Here is a 21,715-nt window from a genome sequence, read left to right as displayed (position 1 = left end):
GCTGCTTGCAAGGTCTCCCCCCCTCTGCCCTGCTGCTGCTGAGCCGGGGAGACGAGGCGCTTGCTTCTGACCCAGAAGTCCTTCAGATGTGGCCAGAGGTTGGCTTTGTGATAGGCTGGGACCTTTTTATTAGGTTTCCCCCTCCCCAGTCCCCCTCTGAGAACCAGCTGGTGCCCTCAGTGCTGAAGCGCCTGTTCTGGTATTTGCTTGGTTGTAAAAACAAACCAGGGTCAACAAGGAGATAAAACAAGTAAACAAATGCTTGAGTCGGCAACGGGAGACAGAGACATGTCTTCTGCTGCTTTGTTACTCTTCAATTCGTCTTTTCTTTGGGTAGGTGAAAGCCTCGATTGCTTGGAAGCTGTCTCTGAAGAGCACAGCTGGCTTTAGCCGCAGCCCAGGCGTCAGCTCAGCACCGCATGTATGGCATGGGAAGGACACGGTGCTTCTCCTTCACAGGGCTGGGGGGGCCTGGGGAGAGCAGCAGGGTGAGAATTAGTTGTAGATTAGTTTGGGTTGGAAGGACCTTTAAAGGTCATCTACTCCAACCCCCCTGCAATAAGCAGGGACATCTTCAACTAGATCGGGTTGCTCAAAGCCCCGTCCAACCTGCCCTTGAGTGTTTCCAGGGATGGGGCGTCCACCATCTCTCTGAGCAACCTATGCCAGTGTCTCACCACCCTCACTGTAAAAAATTTCTTCCTTATATCTAGTCTAAATCTTCCCTTGTTTAGTTTAAAACCGTTACTCCTTGTCCATGCTGCAACAGGCAGCATGGCCTGGAGTCTGGGTACTTCTTGCACAGGGAGATGTGCCAGGGCAGCCGTTCTGTAGTAGTGCCTTATCTCTGCCTGCTTTTTCCAAAATCAACTTACTTGACACATTCCCAGGTGATAAACGTTCGGTCTACTCGCAGCTTTGTTTGCGTGTATAAAGGACAGTGTATTTTATCACACTTCCTTGTGCGGTGACTTTCTTGTGCTAGCAGGGAGGGAGACTCATTGCTCTGATCACTCATGCGTAACATTATGTGTGTAAATAAGAAAATCTACTGATTTCTGAGTGCTTGAGCTGTGGCAAGAGTGAGAACCTGGTGAAGTGGAGCCTGCAGCAGCACTGACCTTACCAGCTGATGGAAAACCCCACTAATCAGCAAGATGTGCGGAATTGCCGTCCTTCACATGTTTTTCCCTTTGTATTTCTCATGCGGACATGGAGGCGGAGGGCAGGAGCGCTGCTATGAGGATCTTAGGAGTAAAGTGAGTCTCGCCAAAGGATGTTCTTAAAAGGTAGAGGTGGTGGTTATTTTTCTCACGTTGGAGCAACTTTTGCTGAGTTTGCAGGCATCCAGGAGTCAAGGATCCGAACGGCATCAAGGCTGTCCTTGCTCTTGCTAGATACCACGACGGCAGCTGAGATTGCTCCCCCTCCGCTGTCGCTCTGCATCTCTCACGCTGCAGATTTACTGAGTGAACAGTTCAGCCAACTGGGAAACTTCATCGTGGAAAATCAAGCCCCAGAGACCTTTCCCTCTTTTCTGCTGGCATCTTTCTGTGCAGATGTTTCTCCTCACTGTTCTGCGTGGCCTGCCTTTGCCTGGAGCTATGTTACACCGTGCCAAAGCTGGGCCAGCAACCGAGCCCTTCTCTGCACAGTACCTGCGTGTCAGGCTGCTGGTTGGAAGAGGCCAGGGCAGCGATTACCCAACGCAGTGTTCAGACTTACCTTCTCTCTTGCCTTGGCCCATCTGTCCGTTTCTTTGCCATGTGTTTTCTTTAGGATCTAGAGGAGCTAATCCTGAACCTTCTCTTTCACGATGAAGGACTATCTGCTATGGGGAGGAGGAAAAGAAGCCACCTGGAGGATTAGCAGGGCAGTAAGCCAGGTGCTAGACTGGGACTCCTTACAAGCTCCTGGAGGGGGCCCAAAAAAAGTGTAAAGCAGAGAACGCTTAGAACAAGGTGTGGGTGATGGGCACCATTGCCTTTGCTGTGTCCCCTGGAGCTACAGCAATGGGGGGTGCAGATACGAGATGAATAATGTCATGCATTTCTCTTGCATTATATGGTCTTTGGCCACATGAGAAGCCCGAGCAGGCAGCGCCATTCTTCCGTTTTTGCAGATACGGCCGAAGGAAAATGTGCCCAGGAGAATGTTGTACCTCATTGACCGAGGCAGTTGCCCATCTTTCCCTTCCAGGAGGGAAGCGGTTTCCTGCTCTCTCTTGCCTTTCAAGTCAAGGATTTATGTAGCTGTATTTGGCAGCACTGAAGGTTCTGCAATTATGTTAATTAGGCACTTTGATAAAAAACCAACTTTTTGTTACAAAATAAACTTCCTTGTTGAAAAATACTAGATCTAGAGCAAATCAAAAGAGGAGCTGGATTTCCTGCTGGTTCATATGCTCTGTGCCTGGGCTAATTTAAGATCACTTCAGTTGTTGTGATGTATTTATTCCCCAAAACTATGTTCTTTTTATTATTATTCACTAGCATCTGTTTGTTAAACATTTAAATATTCCCACACCCAGAGCTTATTATTTCAGACATTTATAATGTACCCACCCATCAGTGATTTCATTCTGACAGCCACAAAGCCAAAACAGCTATTCCTTACAATTGCCAACAAAACCGTTGCGATCCATTCATCTTTTTCAAAATCATCATTCAAATAGAAACCTATGCGGCAAATATGCCGTGATTGCTGATGAGAAGGGAAAACTGTTGATCATTTGCTTGTCTGATGGAAAATAATTGCTATAGGCAAGGAAAGGAGCTCTGACCTGGTTATCGCTCCCAGTCTTTCCAGACAGCTTATGTGTTCCCAGGCTGTTCACCCTCAAAATCTAAAAGACAGATTGAATAGAGGGGTATTATTATTTTTTTTTCACTGTATCGTAAAGACTGCCAGACTTGGCTCCGGCAGGCTGTGAGAAGGAATGCGTTTCAGAGCAGAGCGTTTCCCACCATGGATGCCTCAGCCCCTCGCTGTCAGCGGGACAGAAATGAGAAGCAATCCTTCTGGTATGAGCTGGCCCGACCCTTTGCATTTCACTGGAGGGCAAGTACAGAGCTAGCACTGAGTGTGATTGCTGTGTGCTCCCTTGGATGGTCCGGTTTCGAAGGCATTCTGCATTAACTGAGCCTAGCAGGAGATTTGGCTCCTCCACAAAGTTCTGATTCACGGTCCTTGCGAGCTGAGGTTGGGTTGACTTAGTTCATCTCTGCTTAAAAAATGCATTGGCAGGCTGCACAAGTCAGGCATGTTCCAGATCCTGGACAAGTCACGGAGAAGCAGAGGAGTGAGCCGGCCCCTGGTTTTAAAATTTTGATAAGCGTGTGGCCATTTTAACACGTCCTATTCGTGAGTATCTTGGTAGCATCCAGCCTTCGGTTCCAGCAGTGCTGTGGCTCCTGTGAAGGCTCGCTGTAGGGGCTGATGCTAGTCGTGGTGCAGCAAAGGGCTGCGTGACTCTCCAGAGTGCTTTTCATGTTGCTTGCAAAGAGGGTGTGTTGGTATTTGGTTGTGAGGGGAGTTTGGCTTCTGGGTTGCCCCATGGTCACCTCGTTGATAAGTGAAGGGATTGCATGGCCAGACACATCAGATGCTCTCTGTGGGTTTGGTGCTGGGACTGGAAACCCAAGTAGGGACAAAAAGAGACTTCCCTGCAGTATGGGAGATGTCACGAGGAACTTCAGGGAACTTCGTTACGAGCCACTTCGCTCCCGCAAAACACAATTTTCCAGGTGATTATATTGCAACCAGTGCCAGTGTGTGTGTTCCTGGTGCTTTGGGAAGTGCCAGTCCGAAATCCTGTCACATACCAGTCCTTTTGATCGCCACCTTTCTGCATATCTGTTTCACTCTCTGCTAATGGCTTTTGTCATTAAATGCCAGAGAAGCTGTTCCCTGTGAAAGCAGCTTGAAGCATTTAGGACTCATTAGACTTCAAAGGAAAGAGGCCTGTACCACAAGCCAGAGGGGAGGAAATGGAGTGGCAAGAGGATCCTATTAATGGAGAACAAAAATAAACCCCAGACAGGAAGGAAAATCCTATAGGTCTGACTCAGAGCTGCAGTCCCGACACCGTGGCTTTGAGGACCACTCCGACACGAGAGCTGCACAGAGAGGAACCCTCTGGCTTGGCTTCTGCCCACACTAGACCCGGATGCCCTGAGCAAGCCTGGAGCCTACAACAAGGGTCCCACCTGCACCGGCAGTCGCAGGGATGTCCGCATCTCTGGCATTTGCCAGTGGGCTTGTACACCCGGGACTTGCATGCCGGCAGACTGTAAGGTATCAGGCATGTGATTTCATGGGGGTGGTTCCTCCATCATTGACACATTGGTGAGAGAAGCTGGGGGCGCAGCTTGCTTGTAATTGTTTCCTCTTCTCTCTCCTTGAACACGCTTGCCACTTTGAACGTACTTTATTCTAACAAGGTGTTTAATCCATGGGAGGGAACATGCTTCCATATAGGGATGGTGCTTTTGGTGAGAACAAGGTGCACAGGGGGTAGGTCCTGACGGAGGGATTCAAAAGAGAGTGTTCCTGGGTGTTGTGCTGACCTGTTCTTCTCTCTCCGTCTCTCCTGTTTCAGGAAAGATCCTCTTCCGACGGAGTCACATCCGCGATGTTGCAGTCAAGCGCCTGATACCCATCGACGAATACTGCAAGGTAAGGGGAGGTTTCTACTCTCGACCAAAGATGAAGCCACCTTGATCAGGCTCAATCCTGTTTGACTGATCGTATATAATGGTGTGCCAGTGCTGGGAGAACGGGGAGTGAGGGCTATCCCTCACTGTCAAACCCTTTCTGGGATGAAGACCCACCCCCTGTTTCTCTTTTCACTCCACGTGATTAGTACTGAGGGCTTGGAGACCCAGGGTGCAGGGTGGCCCAGCTCCACGCCAGCTTGCACCCTGCTGCTGTGCTTTCCCTTTCTCTTCTTTCTCAAGCTGCAAACCAGAACCAGATTTCCAGATGGGCCGGAGAGGACCTGGCTGCCTGGCCGTGTCCTGTCTGGTGGTAGGTTTGGAGTGAAGTGGTTGTGTGCAGGACTAGGCTTGAGGGATGCGGCTCCTCCCAGAGCCATTCATTTCCCACCTATTGGGAACAGACCTGCCGTTTTATGTAAAGACAGCATTTTTTTGGTGGGATGGTCCCAAAATGGGACATAAACTCCTGTTATTGGTTATGCAAAACAGTTACTTGCGCAGGGGTAAGATGCCTTGTGCCTGCAGAAAATTATTGGAAGCCAAGAGAGATTATCTCGTCATAGACAATCAACTGTATTTTGGCTCTATGTCCTTTCCTTGATAAGGCTGAGATGATTCGCCCCATACTCTTGAAGAACAGAAGACTGTGCTTAAGCGTAAGGCAAATTATGGTGTTAATAAAAAGGGCATTTTTTTTCTGGGAAAAACAAAATACTGAATTCCACAAAAAATATTTTTGCAAAAATAAAGTATGCCACATCTCATCACATCAAAGAGGTGCACTAGTACGTGCAGCAGCCATGAAATCGTCCGGAGGTAGGTCTACTGCTTCCAAAATCCAGTATGAATGCTGTTGAAGACATATCCAAAGACCGCAAAACCCAAGGCAGAAGACGGGGAAATGTGAAATGTCCATCATGTTCTGTAGGTGTGGGAGGAGTAGCAGTGACTATGGCCTAGGATTTTGCATGGTGGGGGCGGAACTGTGGGTTTTGGGACTCAGCCAGACCTATGGGAGGGATGTTGTGGCTGGAATAACAAGTACAAAGGATAAAGATGAATTAGTAAATGCATCTTGACAGCTCTGCAGTGGGGCTGCGGGTGAAAACCACTGCAGACCAGGACAGCAGATGAGAGCAGAGCGATGGAGATGTAGTGCAAGGTGTGCTTGGACCTATGTGTTCCAAAGAGCCTGGGGGAAACTGATGGTGCGAGTAACTGCTGCGCTCCAGCTGGGGGTGATCAGCCCCTTGTCTCCTGAGTCGCTGAAATGTGCCAGCTACGTACAGACACACACATCCATAAATTTAATTTTTGGGAAGAAAAAGTCCCTAAGTGATAAGATGCTGCAGCTGTCTCTTTCAGAATGATGCCATTAATGGCATAAAATATAATGAATCCATTTGACTTAACAACTGGAACATAATGGCTGATGTTATATGACCCACTTAGAGGGCCACTCTCTCCTCCTCCCGTTAATGCATTACCAAGTAATAAAATGTACACTGTGCCTGGCCTTCCAGTTGTTGCTACTTAACCGTAAAGCTGCTGAGCTGAAGGTGGGTGTGGGACTAAAGGCTGCGGAGATGTACAATGAGCAAGGAGTCGGCGAGAGCAGAGAGACGTCCCTCCTGGGCACGTCGTGCTGCAGATCGCGGCCGCAGGGTCCCAGCACACTCTTTCTGCCGTGTGTATCGTTGGAGGTGGATGTTGCACGTGTTTGGATGGTGGTGGTGCAGAACAGAAACACAAAATACCTCCTCCAGCTTGGCCCTGCTGAGTGAGAATTGAGGGTTAGGTGAATACATTGTGAACAAGTTCCCACAGAAGACTCTGTAAGAAAGTTTTTGCTTGCTTGCCATGTCCTGCAAGAGAAGTGGGTGTCTTTGTTCTCTGGGAGAGCCCTGGGAAGAAGGTGGGTGAGATTTGGGGTGGAAGTAGGTGAGAGGAGCAAGGGAGGGAACCACTGCTTTCATAAGGCGGTGCTCTTGCGGAAGGGCTCTGTTCCAGTTCTTGCCATGCTGAAAAACATGGTAATTTAAGGTAAGGTGCAAGAAAAGCAGCAAAGAATCAGAGCAACTGGTAAGAGCAACCAGTCACCAAATGAGACTTCAAACAACCATAGCAATGACAAGGAGCGGGAGCGGAGGCCTGAAATTTCTTCCCATTTCTCCAATTTATTCTCTTTTTGTTCTACATCTGTTGGTCTTCTCCCTGGTGTGGGAACTGCCTTCCTCCTGTCTAAGGGATTTTGAGAAAGTGTTAGTTGGAGGGTTGTTGAAGGAGTTGTGATGCTGTGATGCTCTATCCCAACAAGGCTGGGCGGAGCACTAAAAAGGTTGCTGCTAGAGAATAATCCTTTCTCACTCCCTGGAAAATGGATTTCAGTGCTTGTCTGTCTTTGGCAGATGACCTGTTTCTTCAGGCTTGCAGGCAGCACGGCGGGTAAAATGACTTGCTGTGGCTCCAGCACCATGGGCTGAAGCTGTGTGCTGAAGGCCCTCCCCAATTCACTCCTTTGGGTGCCAGAGCCAGAGGTGGGACTGACGTCACACTATTTGTGCCAATATTTTTGATTTGGTGGCCATAGCTGCTGTAGACCATGGCCAGCTGAGCTGCAGGGTGGCCTGCTTGACTCAGCCACCACTGTGCCAGCTCAGTCAGCTCTAGGTGGGCTTCCATCAAGGTGTCCTGAGAAATGAGTTGTGGGTCTTGCCTCTCATCCTTCCAGCACAGCGTGTTTTCTGTGATCGTCCCCTGCTATCAGAGGACACGGAGCCTTCTTCAGGCCACAAAATCAGAGTGATTTTTTCATGGGGGAAATTGTGTAGATCATGGGATGCCTGGAACTGGGAAGCGGTACCCACATGGGAATGGCATTCATGCAAAACTTGGTCTTTGAATAGCCCTTCCCTGGACCCAAAAGCTGCAGAGGGAGTCGTTTGCTCCCTCCTGCCTCTCACATGATCTTGATCGCAGCTGGCCCATGATTAGTGGTCTGTCTGTCTGCTGTGCTGGCAGTGACTGACTGTACGCTGAATGGCTGGAAGGGCTTTTGGGGGCCAGCAATTAGGTCAATATGGAGCCACATCTGATCTGTGTGGTAACCCCGGGGCTTTACAGATGTGGCGTTGTCTCCAGTACAGAAATGAGCGGAGGTTTGGTTTGCCTACACTGCTGTCACGAGACTGCTGTGACAGCAAATGGAGGGGAGGGGGAATTATATAGAAAATTGGTTAAACATCTGCTCGAGGTCAGGCTGCAGCACTGCTCCCTGATTTCAAATCGGCCCTTTTTCAGTTGCATGTTTGGTTATATTTTTTTACTTTTTGCAGTCACCGTCATCTGTGACTCTGTTCCCTCCCAGGAGCAGAGAGCAGGGACTCCATTCCCTCTCTGCCAGGCAGCCGCCCATCCCGCCGCCCCTGCCCTCGCTGCAGCCCACCTCGGAAAGGACCTACAAGAGCTCTGGCCCAAGGCGAATGTGGCTGTCCCGGACTCTGCCCCCAGCTCCCACAGACATGCACACTCTCACCCTGCAAGTCCTACCGTTGAAGCCTGTCTTTTTGCAACAGGCTTCCTCGAAGAGAAAGGAGAAAAGGCAGTTTGTAGCTCCTGCCACGCGCCAGCACGCGTAGCAGCCTTCCAGCCCTTGCCCTGACGGGCTGGCGTCCACGCTTTTGCCTCCTGTTGCTTCTCTTCCTGAGCTGCCGATGCCCAGCAGAGCATTTTTGCGATGTGCCGGTCAGGACTGATGACACTGAGAGTCTGCCATGTGTTAACTGCCCAGCCTTTCCCAATGGCTCCTTGCTCACAGCACAGCTGGGAAGCTGAGCCCTGCCGTGGCTGGGAGGCTGGATGCTGGGATGGATGTCTCAGTGGCTCTTACCCTGTGAGGGCACATCTGTCCAAAAGGCTGGGGCTGGGCTAAGCAGGGCCTAGGCAGTCTCTGCTTATTCTCCTTCAGTCTTCAGTTGCAGCTGGGGGCGGTGTGGTGGGTGTAACTGGGGGCTGTCTGTGGCTTGCTCTCCTGCGGTGTGTGTTTGCAGTACTCTCTCCAGCCTGGCTCTGCGCTCCTGTGTGCCGGGAGCCATGTGGGTGCCGAGCTCCTCATGCCGTGACCCAGCCCCCTGTGCTCCTGAGGGCCTGTCCTCCCTCAGCTCCTTCCTCAGTCTTGATGCTTCCCGTCACCAGTGTCTCTGTTTCATCCGCAGGCTCTCATCCAGCTGCCTCCCTACATCTCCCAGTGCGAGGAAGTTCTCCAGTTCTTTGAGACACGACCTGACGACTTGACGCCCCCCAAAGAGTAAGTTGGTTGGGCAGCTGCCACCACCAGGATGGCGATGAAACACAAACTACCTTGTACTTGCTGGTATCCATAAGAGTCTGACATTCATCAGCGGTGCCCACCGCGAGTCACATATCTGGGATTTGGAGGTTTTCTTGCAGAGGGAACAGGGGCTGTGCAGCTCGAGGTGGACACCTCTGCCCACTCCTGGGGTAGCCTTCTCCAGTGGGGAAGTGGAAACACTTCTCCGGGACCCCATGAAGCGTTGCTCTTCTCCCGAGCCACTTTCTACTCGCAAATGCTGGTTTCAGAAACACGGTCAGTCTGAAAAGCCTCATTTCACATGGTTATTAACAACCTCTGCCTTGTTTGAAAGGCTCTTTCCCTTAGCCATGTCCATGAGCCCCATCTGTAACAACGCTCCGGAGTCTTTCCATGCAAAACAAGGAACGTTTGCAAGGAATCTCGCGTGCCTTACGCAACTCTGTGTGGTTATAAGTCTTGTGACTATGAGCTGCTTTGGCCAGGAGCCACCCATCTCTTACTAATCACAAGCAGCATAAATCTGAGCAGCCGCCTCCATCTCCTGCTATGCTGCTCTCTTGATGCTGCATGTGACACGATGCGCGGCTCTACCGAAGGTTGAGCAATGGAGGAGGCTTGATTAATTGTGAGAGGAAAGGCAGTAAATTGATTTGACATCATTCTGTATTGGAAGGGTGAGGAGGGAGATAAAGAGATTTTGTTTTTCTCCTCTGAGCAGCAACGCTGAGCCTTTCAGGTCTCCAGCTAAGTATTACGCTTCTGTGGACTATATATTCTCCCTGCATTTTCGATTTTTTTCATTCCCTCTCTTAATTCCCCTTTCCCCCCATCCCTGCTTTCCTCTTTTGGCTCCTGTGTCTATTTGCTTGGCCTGTCATTGTTCCTCCTGCAGCTTGATGAGATTGGTCTGAGGGCCCTGGAGCCCATTAACTAATTGCTTGCTGTCAGCTGGCGCTCTCATCCGTCCTGCCCAGCTATTGCTCACCACTTAACCTGCCACCCTGGCGGGCATCCCTCAGCCGAGGCGGCAGCTCAGGGGCAAGCAAGAGGCACGAGGAAAAGATGAGCTTGCAAGAACATTGGGTGGGGGTTTATCACAGGGGTTAACAGCCCTGGGGCTATTTTGGGACTTGGGGGGCCACCGGTGCAAGAGTCTTGGATGCCTGCATGAGAGGGTGGTGAGGCACTGTCACATGTGGTGGAATAAGGGCAGCTTCAGCCCTGCACCTGGTTTCCTCACCTTTATTTTGTCGTGTAGACTGAGCCAGAAATCAGGCGGGGTGGGGGCTGTGGCATGGCCAGAACAAGGAGCACATTCAGATGCGGAGACCTTTGGGTGCTGAGCGTCAGCCCCAGAGTGGTGCAGCTCAGCTGCATTTGAGGCTGTAGCTCCTGGTTGTCCGGCCAAGCAGCGACCGGTGCTGCGTCCCTCGTTGTCTCCCTGGTTTGGGTCCAACAGACAAGGGGAGCGGAGGCACCAGCCCAAAGTCCAATCCCAAGCGTGTGCTGGTGTTGCGGGGTCCATCCTGATATACATCCCACAGCGTCCTGCGGGACCGCTGAGCAGCTCCCAGGTGCAAAACTGCACTCACTGCAAAATTGCCCTGTGTTTGTGAGTCTTCAGCCATGGCAGTGCTGGATGGGTGAGTGGGTGATGCACCACCGAAGCCGGCAGTGGGTCGTGCTCCGTCCCACTGCCTGCTCCTCTCAGGGAGGACAGGTGAGCTTGCAGCTTGCAGAAGGACTTAGCAGGTGACTCTTGTCCATTTGCCTCCAGCAGCAGAATGCTACAGCATCTCAAGGACGTCTCTGTTGTGTTTCCTATCCCAGCCTGAATGCCAGAGGGGTATTTATTAGCTACAATTCAAAATGCTAATTAATAAAAGTCCTTGACTCTCTCCTCTGGAGAGATTGGTGGGAGCCCTTTCCCGAGCCCCGAGTGCTGGCCGGCCGCCAGCGTACCAATAACGAGATGAGGGCTGTGATAGACGGCTGGGCTGGATCAGACGTGATGGCGTGTCTGGGGTTTGGCCGGATGTCATCATTCATCCAGCAGATAAATACTTTTCTCCGGGAATTTGAAAGGGAACCAGGCCATGAACAGTGTGGGGAGAAAAAAAGAAAAAAAAAAAAAAACCCAGAAAAAAAAAAGGCAGCTTTTTATGCTGGGTGGCTGAAAAGTGGGAATGAGGGCAGGAAAAAAGGACTGGTCAGCATGCTCGGTGCCAAGCCAAGCAGCCGCTCTCGTGGCACCGTGGCTGGGAGCCTTCTGCTCCCTGTCCCTCGCCTCGGCTTCCCCAGTTGACACCGCAGGTCACAGCACGCCCATGGCAGTGGCGGCTGGTGGCAGTGAAGGGGACGTGCCCTCGAGCACTGTTGGATGCACCCTCTGCTTAATTTTTTTTTTCTGGAGCAGGGGTAGAAGATCCACCTAACTCGCATCACCCCAAAATGTGAAACCACTTTCAGGGGCCACGGTTGACTGCAGTGTATGGAGCTCTGGGTTTAACTCCAAAGGATGAATTTAGTCCTTGGATCTGGTAGCGTTTGGGAATGGAAAGAGGAGGTTGGACAGCCCATGCATCTATCTCTGGGCCCCTGCAGTGTCTATTTTCCCCAGTGCTGGAGCTCTTCCTGGGCTGAGACAGGGCTTTCCTTTCCTTCTGCGCAGCTCCCTTCAGTGCCCCATTGCACTGTTGGGAGCACCAACAAAACGAGATCACTGGTGGCTGCCAGCCCTGCAACGTGAGTTCCTTCTGCCCTTTTCAGTCTCTCGCCTGCTCTACAAGCCCCAGCCCTGCCGCTGGCGTGCATAAAGGGAGATCAAGTGGACAAGGACTGAGCGGAGAGGGAAAGAGTCAAATGCTGACTTTGTGCATCCTTTTCCCCCCGTCGCTTCCAGTTGGGCAGCAGATCACAGTGGAAAGCGGAGCTGAGACAGGAGTCTCCAGCAGTTGGGGGGCTGGAAGAGGGAGGTGAAGCCCTTGCTCCATCCCCTCCGCACACACACGCCAACTTTCCAGCATCCTCCTGCCCGGAGGGACCACTTCAAACAGGAGAGTGGATTGAGGTTGTGGTGTTTCTGCTGGCAGTGATGATCGGTGGCTTTCGTGACGTGGATGCCTGTCCAGCAAGCTCTGGACTGGGATAACTAACTCAACTGCTTCTACCTCGGAGGGCTGCCTGGTGGTGGGTCAGTGGGGCTGTAATCCGGAGGGGTTGGTTACTTTTGGGAAAAGGTGACTCCACAGAGCAGTGGTGGGGGTGGAGGGAGAACTGAAATGGTTATGGAAAGAGAAATCCTCTGGAAAGTTAGCAATCTGTGGGGATGTGGTATTTTTCTCCCTGGTGTTGGATGGAAGCCCGATGAAAACCGTAGTTTCAAAGCAGAGAAATCATCAAATTCCTGCTCCCTGCATATCTCAGCAGGTTTGACCAACAGCAGGATGGTTGGCTGTTGAGGTGGGAAGTTGCTGCATGCATCCCCCTTACCTCCCATCCACCCTTTTCCAATTTAAAGCTGTTTTTAGCCACAGCAGAGAGTTTCTGGAATAAGGCTGGGGAAGTCTGAACAGCTGGGCACAAAGCCACTGCTGAGTCAAGGCATTCAGCTGCTAACCCTCCTCGCCAGCTGAATCTCGGCTCTGGGACATGCAGGAGCCCAGGTTAACTCCGTAGTGAAGCAAGACACTAAGTGATTATTTAATAATTGTCCACAGTGTACAAGCGGAGCACGCTGGGGAAGGAGCCAGCATCGTGCTGCTGCCCAGGGGCTGCGGATCTGCTGCCCTCAGTACAGGAGGTGCCCCTGGCCATGGGAGGCACCCTTCATTAAAAGCATCTTTCCTTGCTTTCTTTTTGGTAGCTGAGCATCTCATCATATATAAGATGCTTAAAGTTGTTGTTTTGAACCTTTTAGCTTATGAAACCGATTTTTTTTTTCTCCAGTGGGAGCACAGGCATGTGTAGAGGAAATTTACTGTCTCTTAATGTGCTTAAAAGATGTCCTTGAGCACCCCTCCTCACTCTGGGGGCTGTGGATTCACACTTTGAAAGCTACCAGCTACAGGAGGTCCTGATGTCTTTAAAAGGCATAAATTCCTCTTCTCTGAAGTATCTTCATCCTTACCTGCTGGGTCTGTCCATCCAGCAGGTCTCCTGCAAAGGGAGGGCAGGGCCAAAGGCTGATGCGCACCCTCTGCCCTGGACATCACACGAGGCTTAGCGCAGAATTGGGGTGGGCACCAGGGCTCTCTGAAGGCTTGTTAAGGGCTCATGACCTCTACAAGAGCAGATGATAGCTGAGGTGGAGCCCGTGTCTCAGTGGAGACTGCGGCACCTGGCATTACATCTGTGCTCATCCTGTCTTTGGAGACCCCAGCTGAGGGTTTGGCTGATGAACTTCAGCTGCTGCTCCTCCCCGCTCGTTGGCGTTGCTTGGCTTTCCCAGCCTCTACCACCCAAATAGGTGTACTGGGAGCAGTGCTTTCCGCCTGCTGGGTGGGCCGCGGGGTGGTGGGAACCAGAGAAACCCCGCGCCTGACTTGCCTAGTCTGCAGATGGATGGGAAACCTCCTCCTGCTGCCGCTAAGCAAACAACCTCCAGGAAAGGCACTTGTGCACATCGCTTGGGCTGCTGCTTCCCAGTTGAGCGGATCTTCAAAGCTGTTCATGTGAAGCGAGAGTGGGTGGCTTTCCCTGCTGCCGTCTCAGCCAGCGGCGTTGCTGCGGGACTGTGTTCTGATTTAGAAGGTGGCCTCTGGGGTTTGGTCCTCTCCTGGCAGGAAAGCAGCCGAGGCAGGTGAGGGTGTCCCTCTGCCCTTGATCTGCTAACACAGGTCCCGTTCACCGCAGTGGGTCCCTGCCCCGGCTTCCCAGCGCTCCTGGGTCTTGGTGGCTGCCACAGTTTATGGTTGTACACCCCAAAGACACTGAAAATGGAGAAGGGAAGCACTGAGGAACTATATTTTCATTCCACCTCAGCACAAGAAGGACATGGACCTGTTGGGGCAAGGCCAGAGGAGGCCACGAAGATGGTCTGAGGGCTGGAGCCTCTCTGCTGTGAGGACAGGCTGAGAGAGTTGGGGGCGTTCAGCCTGGAGAAGAGAAGGCTCCGGGGAGACCTTAGAGCCACTTCCAGTGCCTAAAGGGGCTCCAGGAAAGATGGGGAGGGACTCTCCTCCCTTCCTTCTCCCAGCTTACTGGAGAATGGCCCCTTTTCTCCATCTTTCCACAAGCCTGGCCTGCTGGAGCTCTTTGTTCCCCCAGGGCACCAGCGAAATGTCGCTGTCGCTTTGGCTGCCGTGTGCGGCTGCAGCATTGCAGCTCCTCTGGGCAAACACACCCCGGGCAAACTCCATTGCAGCCGCAGCCTTGGACAGCTTTTAAAAATTACTTTCTTCCTTCCTTTATGTATGTGCAGGCACCCTCTGAGCTCGCATCCCCAGCCCTTGGCTAAAGCGGGAGGATTTGGGAGTGTTTCAAGGGCAGTTCAGCTCTGCTGCTGTGCATGTTTTCCTTGCTGGGGTGGAGGACCAAGTGCAGAGGGAGAAACCCCGCTCCTCCCTGCCGTGTGCCAGGGAAAGCATCACCGGTGGGAGAAGGGGGACGGGCGGGACCCAGGTCCCACGTGTGGGCTGAATCCCAGCTCTGCTGAATCAGCAAAGGGTCGTGATGGCCGGGGGCTGCCTGTGCGATCCAGGCTTGGAAGGTGCATGCTAACGAGCTGGGACCCGACCAGATGAGGAAGCGTATGCTGCTAACGAGGTTATGCCTGCAGCAACTTCAGCAGCCCATCTTTATTCTATTTATACCGAAGCCCTGGTGACGTGCCGTTAGGTGGGGGTGGCACTGGCAGTCGCAGTAATGGATTGCTTCCCGCACGCAGACTGACAGGGACTCCAGGCGGGCACCAGCCCCAATAAATCAGAGAGGGGAGAACTGGGCTAAAATGAGAATCAGCCCTGATGTGATCCGACTGTGCCAGCTTGTCTCCCGTATGGACTAATTGAAAGGTTCTGCTTAGGGCCACGGCAGACGTCGGTGGGTAAAAGATTTCTGTTTGGTCGAAAGTGCCAGAAGAAGATGCTGGGCAGAAAAATCTTGCCATTATTGCAGCAGGGACCAAATCTGTTCCTTTCCCCTATTTCCATAAATTAGAAGTGCAAACTTGTAGCCACTGTCTTCCAGAAGCAAGTCTCGTCTCTTTCTGCTTCCCCGTAGCTTTTTGTGTGTTTACCTTTCCTCGTAGTTGAGCTGCTCCAGGAGCAAACCTTTTCCTTGTCACCCTTGTGTGGTGTTTGGGGGATAATACGGGCAAGAACTGGACCAGGTGACAGGGGATTTAATAGAAAAAGGGGAGGCTCAGGTCCCTGCTCCAAGGTGGATTGACTGTTCCATCTAGGAAGCCATTCCAAGAACTTTTGCTGGTAAATGTTGATGGATGAGTTGATGGATGTTGGTTTGGATAAGGACAGTTACTGGCTTGTGGCTTTTGAGCCATGTGCCGCTATCCAGACAAATTACAGCATGTTTAATGAATTGTTTCTCTTGCAGTTCTGCTGGTGCCTACGTGCGAATTCACGAGGAGCTCGGGCTAGATCTCAGCTCCAAAATAGTGGTCTCCTTCACTCTCTGTTGACAGCTGTCTTTCCTAGGTGGCAGCAGACAGAAATATCAGACGGGTTGAATCCACTCTGCAAAAATACGCATTGTGCCCGTGGCAGGTCCTTGCATGGATAGAGCACTTGGTTTCCTGTGCTCACAGGGCAGCTTGCTGAGCCCCGGAGGTTCAGCTTGGCCGACTCTCCAGTGGTTAAACATGGGGGTGGCACGGGCACTGCCGCGTGGGGGACAGGGCCTCCATTCAGTGCTCAGTGGAGCATTTGCTGAACATCGGTTCTCCCAAACAAGAGCTCTCTTGTACCCCGGTTCTCAGTCTGTCTCGTCTGCATAAACTTTGCTAAGACTTCCGACATCTCCAAGCTTCCTGAATACATACAAGATGAACTACCTCCTGATAGCTATTTTGATGGCATTACTGTGTTACAGAAGGGGTTTTTTTTGCCAAGAGCTGGGGTTTTTTCTGTGGGAGATGTTTTCTTGGAATGATGACCTCAGACCTGTCTCATCGTGCATGTTGATCGTGGCTCCTGTGCGGTTGGCCCTGCAGCAACTGGAGTTGTTGTCCGTGTGTCGGTGCTCCACTGTCCCTCTCCAGCTCCGTGAGCTGGCTGTGGTCAGGGCTGTGGGGCAGCAGGAGAAGGGGTGGTGCTGAGGTCCCCGAGCCGTGTGTCGGGGCACCTTCCTCCCACGAGTCCCACTGCAAGGTGGGTTCTTCTGCGGGGCAACCTCAGAGCCGCCTCGCTGCAGCACACCGCGGGGGGAGCTAAGCAGCCACCAAATGTGAGTGCCTTAGGAAGGAGTTTAAAGTCAAGCAAGCTTGTAAGTTCTTCTCTAGACAATGTTCTAGCCTTTAGGGGTTTCTTGGTTTTATAATTTATGTTTTTTATTTAACATTTCTTGCTTGAATTACGACCCTGTAAGCCCATGAAGATTTCAGTGTCCGCAACGTCCTGCAGTAAGCAGTTTAACAGCTCACCTACATATTGCTGAAGAACAGCCAGCTTCTGTTTATTCTGAAGCTACCTCCCAAGCTGTTAGCTTTCCCTCATACCCTCACTGCAGCCTTGTGCTCCCCATCTCACTCCTTCCCATCACTGGATCGAGGGGGATGCTGTCTGATACGCTAGAGAAGATGCTTGAGAAATCGGACTCTTTTTTCTTAAAAAAAAGTGACATGGGAGTATTAGTTAGTGCCGAGTTCTCCATGTGTAAGAGTTTCCTTTCAGGTTTGCACTGGGGGATTATTAGGTTCTTGAAGGACACTGAAGTCAGCCCACTGCACCCTGAGACTGTCTTGTTGCCTCAGTGCTTTTAGTGAGACTCCAGTCATACAGGACCCCTCGCCTTCAGTGCTCCCGACAAGGAGCTGGGACAGTCCTGAGAAGCAGCTGGAGAACCCGTTGTGGGTTTTGCCACCTGGGAAGCTTTGTAGGACCTGTTGGTGGCACACAGTTATAGCTGTGTATCACTGCCTTGTAGTTGTGCTGTGGGTGCCTGGTTCATCTGCACAGCCTGGCTGTTGTGGGGGTGAGAGCTAAATGAGTTTCACAGTGGAAGGCAGACTGGCCTTTCCTTCTCTTCTTCTGGAGCCACCGGTTTCCAGGGAGCTGTGCATGCAGGCTCTGCTGCATGCCTTTCTCTGGTCCACAGGGAATGGAGGAGGAGGAGATGCTGCCGGGAGTTTATTGCTGTTTCCTGTCTTGTCTGAGCTCTTGTCCCCTCTGAGGCGGTGGGCTGGGGCTGCTGGTCTTCAGACCTGCAGCTCTTTGTATCCGTGCCAGGAACAACCCAGCAGCAAAGTGAAATTGCAGCTCCTTCCTTGCCCCCTCACTCAGACGGAGCAGCCGGTGAAAGGAAACAGGGGGATGAGTTACAGTAATAGGTTTAGCAGATGGCAGGGGAAAAACAACAGTTATTTCCATCAGCACGAGGGTGCCATGCCCACCTGCTGATTTCCAGCGCGCTCATCTGGCCTTGCTTTGCCTCCCTTCCCCGCCGTACCACTGAGCTGGGGTAAATTTAATGGGGCTTATTGATAAACTCTGATTTAGCTCTGCAATGTGGTCTCTGTTTAGAAATGTCTTTGGGATGCTCCAATAGATTCCTCCACTGGTCTCTGTACCTGGGCCATGGTATTCAGGTCTTTGTACAGTTCTGTGATCTCTGAACTTAACAGATAGTTTCCAGTTTCTAAACAACAATGTCCCATTTGTTTCTAGTCCATCTTTGTTGCATTTGATTTATTTTCATTGATAGCTCCATGGATGAGTACCGGAGGTTTAAGGTGCAAAGGGAAGGGTGGACTGGGAGGATAAGGCACTGCGAGCAGAACGCATTGCCAGGGTGGGTGGTCAGTCTTTGAAGGCAGCCAAGTCCTGGCATCACCCCATCGCTCTCGGGGAGTAAAATGTCTGCAATAATTATGGTCTGAAAATGCAGATAAGCTCGAAAGAGAACAAAGAGTAGGCCAGCTCTGGCTGGCTTTCTTGCAGAGCGTGGAGGGATTTCCCTGCTCGGCCTGAAAAAAAAGGGGAGGGAGAGGAAAAGGTTGTTTTGCCAGTGAACTTGGTAAGCAGGTGAAGGGTCTCCTGGGGTCCATCTGGGCTGGTCCAGCTGCCTCTCCAAGCAGTGGTCAGCAGGTCGAAGCCTCAGGAGGGTCCCCTTACCACCAGGTGAGTGTTTTCCTCCTTGGAAGCTCCAGTGCCTGCTCTGTGCTTTTACTCTCCCTGGAAGTAACAAGGATTGATGCCTGTCTTCTGGTACCAGAATATTCTATCTTAGCCAGATGGTCTTGATCCGTCACACGTGTAGTCTCAGAAGCAGGGAAAGCAGTCTCCTCTGTAAGTGAACAGGGAGCAGGCTACCATCACCCCACACTACAGCAGCATTTCAAGGCCACAGCAGCAAATTATGTGGAAGTGTTGAGAGCCCTTTTGTGGCAACATGGACCACCATGGTTGGGCTGGGGACAGGCCTGGTGCATTTCTTTGGGTTTCAGGCTGGTTGGGTGTCTTGGTTTTTTACCCATGATTTTTTGAGGCTTTTCTGGGCCCATATTTTCCTTGATTTGGAATTTGGATTTGTTTGCTTTTCGATCATGAAATGCCCCAAATTTCATTGTGCCTGAAGAGGGTTGTGCTTCTGCCCTGGGTTTGAGGCTCTTCAGCAACCATGTTTCTTGGCAACATTCAAATAATAGAAGGAAAGAATAGAAAAACCAGGACCTGTGGTTTTTAACCCATCTCACCAGCCCTGTGGCCAGCGCTGGCCATAGTAAGAGGACTTGGTCTGAAGCTGCCTCATTGACTGCTCATAACTACCAATAGCTCCTGCTTGCTGTGTTCTGGAGGCACTTTTTCTGCTGCACAGCCCTGGTGCTCATCCTCTCTACAACACTTTAATGACTTGGACTGTTTTGGGGTATAAATGTTTTCCCCTTCCCCAACCGCTCCCCATCCTTGTCCCCGAGAGAGGCATGGGATGTGGAGGAACTTCAGTATTTCCCTCTTTATCTATCTTCCAAGTGGTGCCCACTTCTGTGGGAGCTGTGGTTTGTGCTGGGAGCAGTTTTGGGGGTTTGGGCTTCCCCAGCTCCTGACTTTGCTGCCAGATTGTCCCAATCCACCGCCTTTGCCAAGTGAAATGGCGGGAGTTGTGGCTGTCAGACCAAGCCACCGAGGAGGCCAGGCCAGCAACTGAGCCTCACCCTGGGAAAGACAAAATCATTAAATGACTAAATGAGGGGGGAAAGGCAGGCTCTTTGGAAGGTGGGTGATGTCCCACTGCTGGGACCAGCCCTGCTGTGCTTTCCTGCACAGGTTTATCATGTGGCCAACAACACAACTGCCCCCATCCCTCTGCTGACGCTCTTCCTTCTCTTTTTCAGGGACCCCATTGGAAAGAAGAGGTCTGGTAAGGACTCTTTTCCTCTCTGCCGGTTCCAACAGCTCCTCCTTTCACCCCCAGCCATGGTCTCCTGGAGTGGGGCAAGGACCTGGCCCCATGGTGGGCCAACCCACAGGGTGTGGGGCTCCCTTACACGGCGTGCCCCTTCCATTCACCTGGGGTTTCGCTACAGCCTCCAAGTCCCCATCTCACATCCCCTCACGCCTCCCGTGGTGTTCTTGAAGGTGGGACGGATGCCTGCAGCTCTTGATGCTGCGCTGGCCTCCCCATTCACTTGATAATCAAGTTATTGCCACCTTTGCTGCCACCCCCCTGTTCGTTTCCCTCCCCACCTCATGCCTCGTCTCCCGTCGTTTTGTTCCTCCATCAGGGTTTATCCAGAGAACGGCCTCTTTCCTGCAGAGAGGTAGTAACAGCCGCTTGCTACCTGGCCTTTGCTCTCGCTTTGCCTTCTGCCGGGGGGGACACCTGCTCGGGCTGGGCGGGCAAGCCCCTTGCAAGAAGCTGTCACATCCTCCGTAGCTTTCTGTGGTGGCTGGTGGACACGGGGCAGTAGTGGAGAGGAGGTACGCCGGACTGGGACTGGTGCTTGGCTGTCAGTACAGCTCCACATGCAGGGGCTGTGTCACAGGTCTTGGGTGAAGGACAGGGCTTGGTCTGCAGCCAGGAGGATGGAGATGCAAAATTTCCCAAATCTGGTGGAGGGTCTGAGCTGCATGGTGGTCAGCGTGAGGATGAGCGTCTCCCAATGCAGCGGTACGTTCTGCTTTGTGATTGCACCAGCTGGGACCTTTTGGGTGGACGGTTGGGTCTGGGATGCTCTACCCCTGCTCCTCAAGAGAGGGTAACACACCCCTAGTCGGTGTGTTTTAGCAGTTATCTGAACTTTCCAGAAGGAGCAGGAGAGAAGAGGGGAAAAGCCTTGAGTCTGGATTAGGGAGGGCATCTTTCAGCTACTGGAGCTGCATAAGGTATAAAAATAGCGTGAGGGTCTTTGGGAAGAAAGGTCTGAGTCCTGGCTGGATGGAGATTCTGCTGCAATAGGTTGTGGAAAGGTTTTTGGCCTGAGAGTTGGGACCGCCATAAGCTGTGTAACCAAATTTGCTTGTAGATGAGTGGGTTCCTCTCGGAGGAGAGAGAAAAGATACAGGTGAGACTCAAAGACTTAACTCCACTTTCCTTTCTTTTCTACTGGATCTGCAGGGCATTCCTCCCTCAAGAACTGATGGTGTCCCAGCCTCTTACCCAAGACAAGTCTCTGGCTGTGGGTGGGGACAAAAACAGGCTGCAGTTTTTTTCCTTCTCCTCTCTTTTGTTAAAACAGAGGTAAAACAAAGGTACAGTCTCCCCCGTGTTGAAAACTCTTGCGTGCTGGCTCAGCAGGAACATCTGTTGAGTAAGGGAAAGGTGTTACGTTTCCCTGTGAGATCAGTGTGTGTTTTGAACCCAGTCCGCTTACGTTAAGCAAGAGGAAAGAAAACCTCTTTAGGGTTGAGGAGAAGAGGAGGAAAATTTCTGCCGTAACTTTGAGGGCAGAATTCAATTTAAGGATGCTGGCTGCTGGAGAAGCAGGAGCTTCTCTCCTCTCTGTGTTCACAGCTTGCTCTGCCTTCCCACTGCAGGTTTATGGGCAGCTTCGCTCCACCGTCCTGTTGGCGTGATGGGTTTATATGTGACACAGGGATGTTGCCGAGGTCAAAGAGAAGATGCTCTTTGGGATGCTGTTTGCTTGGCACCGTTGAGAGGGAGGGAAGAGGGAGAGGCTGGATAACATCCAAGGCAGAGCCTGCTCTGGCAGGGCAGGCACCTGGCCTGTGTGCGGTAGCCATCAGGGGGAGGTGTTTGTGTGCAGTAACGTTACCAAGGGCTGACGCCTCGTGCCAGGCGTGTTCAGAGACTCCTCTCACTGTCGCGCATGTTCTGGCAGCAGAAGCAGAGTTTGGTTCTGCTGCTGTCACCCTGAATCCTCTTCCACCTTGTGGAAGTGCCTGATGGTTCATCGGTTCCTCAAGCCAGGCCTGTTTTGAGGTAGCAAATATGCAGCAAGGCCCCCTTTCAATAGGGGATCTCTCTGAGGAGGGGGCAAGCAATAGCTGCTAACAAACAAAAGTCATGAGAATTGTTTCCCAGTTGC

The 21,715-nt window shown here is 51.8% G+C and overlaps 1 protein-coding gene across 3 annotated transcripts in view; it reads left to right on the top strand.

Moving 5' to 3' along the window:
• SH3PXD2B (SH3 and PX domains 2B) overlaps positions 1-21,715 on the top strand; it is a 77,336-nt gene that overhangs the window by 38,891 nt on the left and 16,730 nt on the right. For 2 of the 3 annotated variants that reach the window (XM_054217292.1, XM_054217291.1), the window contains exons 4-6: positions 4,601-4,677; positions 8,933-9,024; positions 19,562-19,587. In XM_054217292.1, the coding sequence (XP_054073267.1) occupies positions 4,601-4,677; positions 8,933-9,024; positions 19,562-19,587 (195 nt within the window). Of the gene's footprint in view, positions 1-4,600; positions 4,678-8,932; positions 9,025-19,561; positions 19,588-19,951; positions 19,988-21,715 lie in introns of all 3 variants that reach the window. The other variant, XM_054217290.1, reaches the window with a different exon arrangement.

This window comes from Rissa tridactyla, chromosome 11 (genome assembly GCF_028500815.1).
Source record: "Rissa tridactyla isolate bRisTri1 chromosome 11, bRisTri1.patW.cur.20221130, whole genome shotgun sequence".
NCBI lineage: Eukaryota > Metazoa > Chordata > Aves > Charadriiformes > Laridae > Rissa > Rissa tridactyla.
The sequence above is the reverse complement of the archived record's forward strand: the minus strand, read 5'-3'. Positions and strand labels throughout refer to the sequence as shown.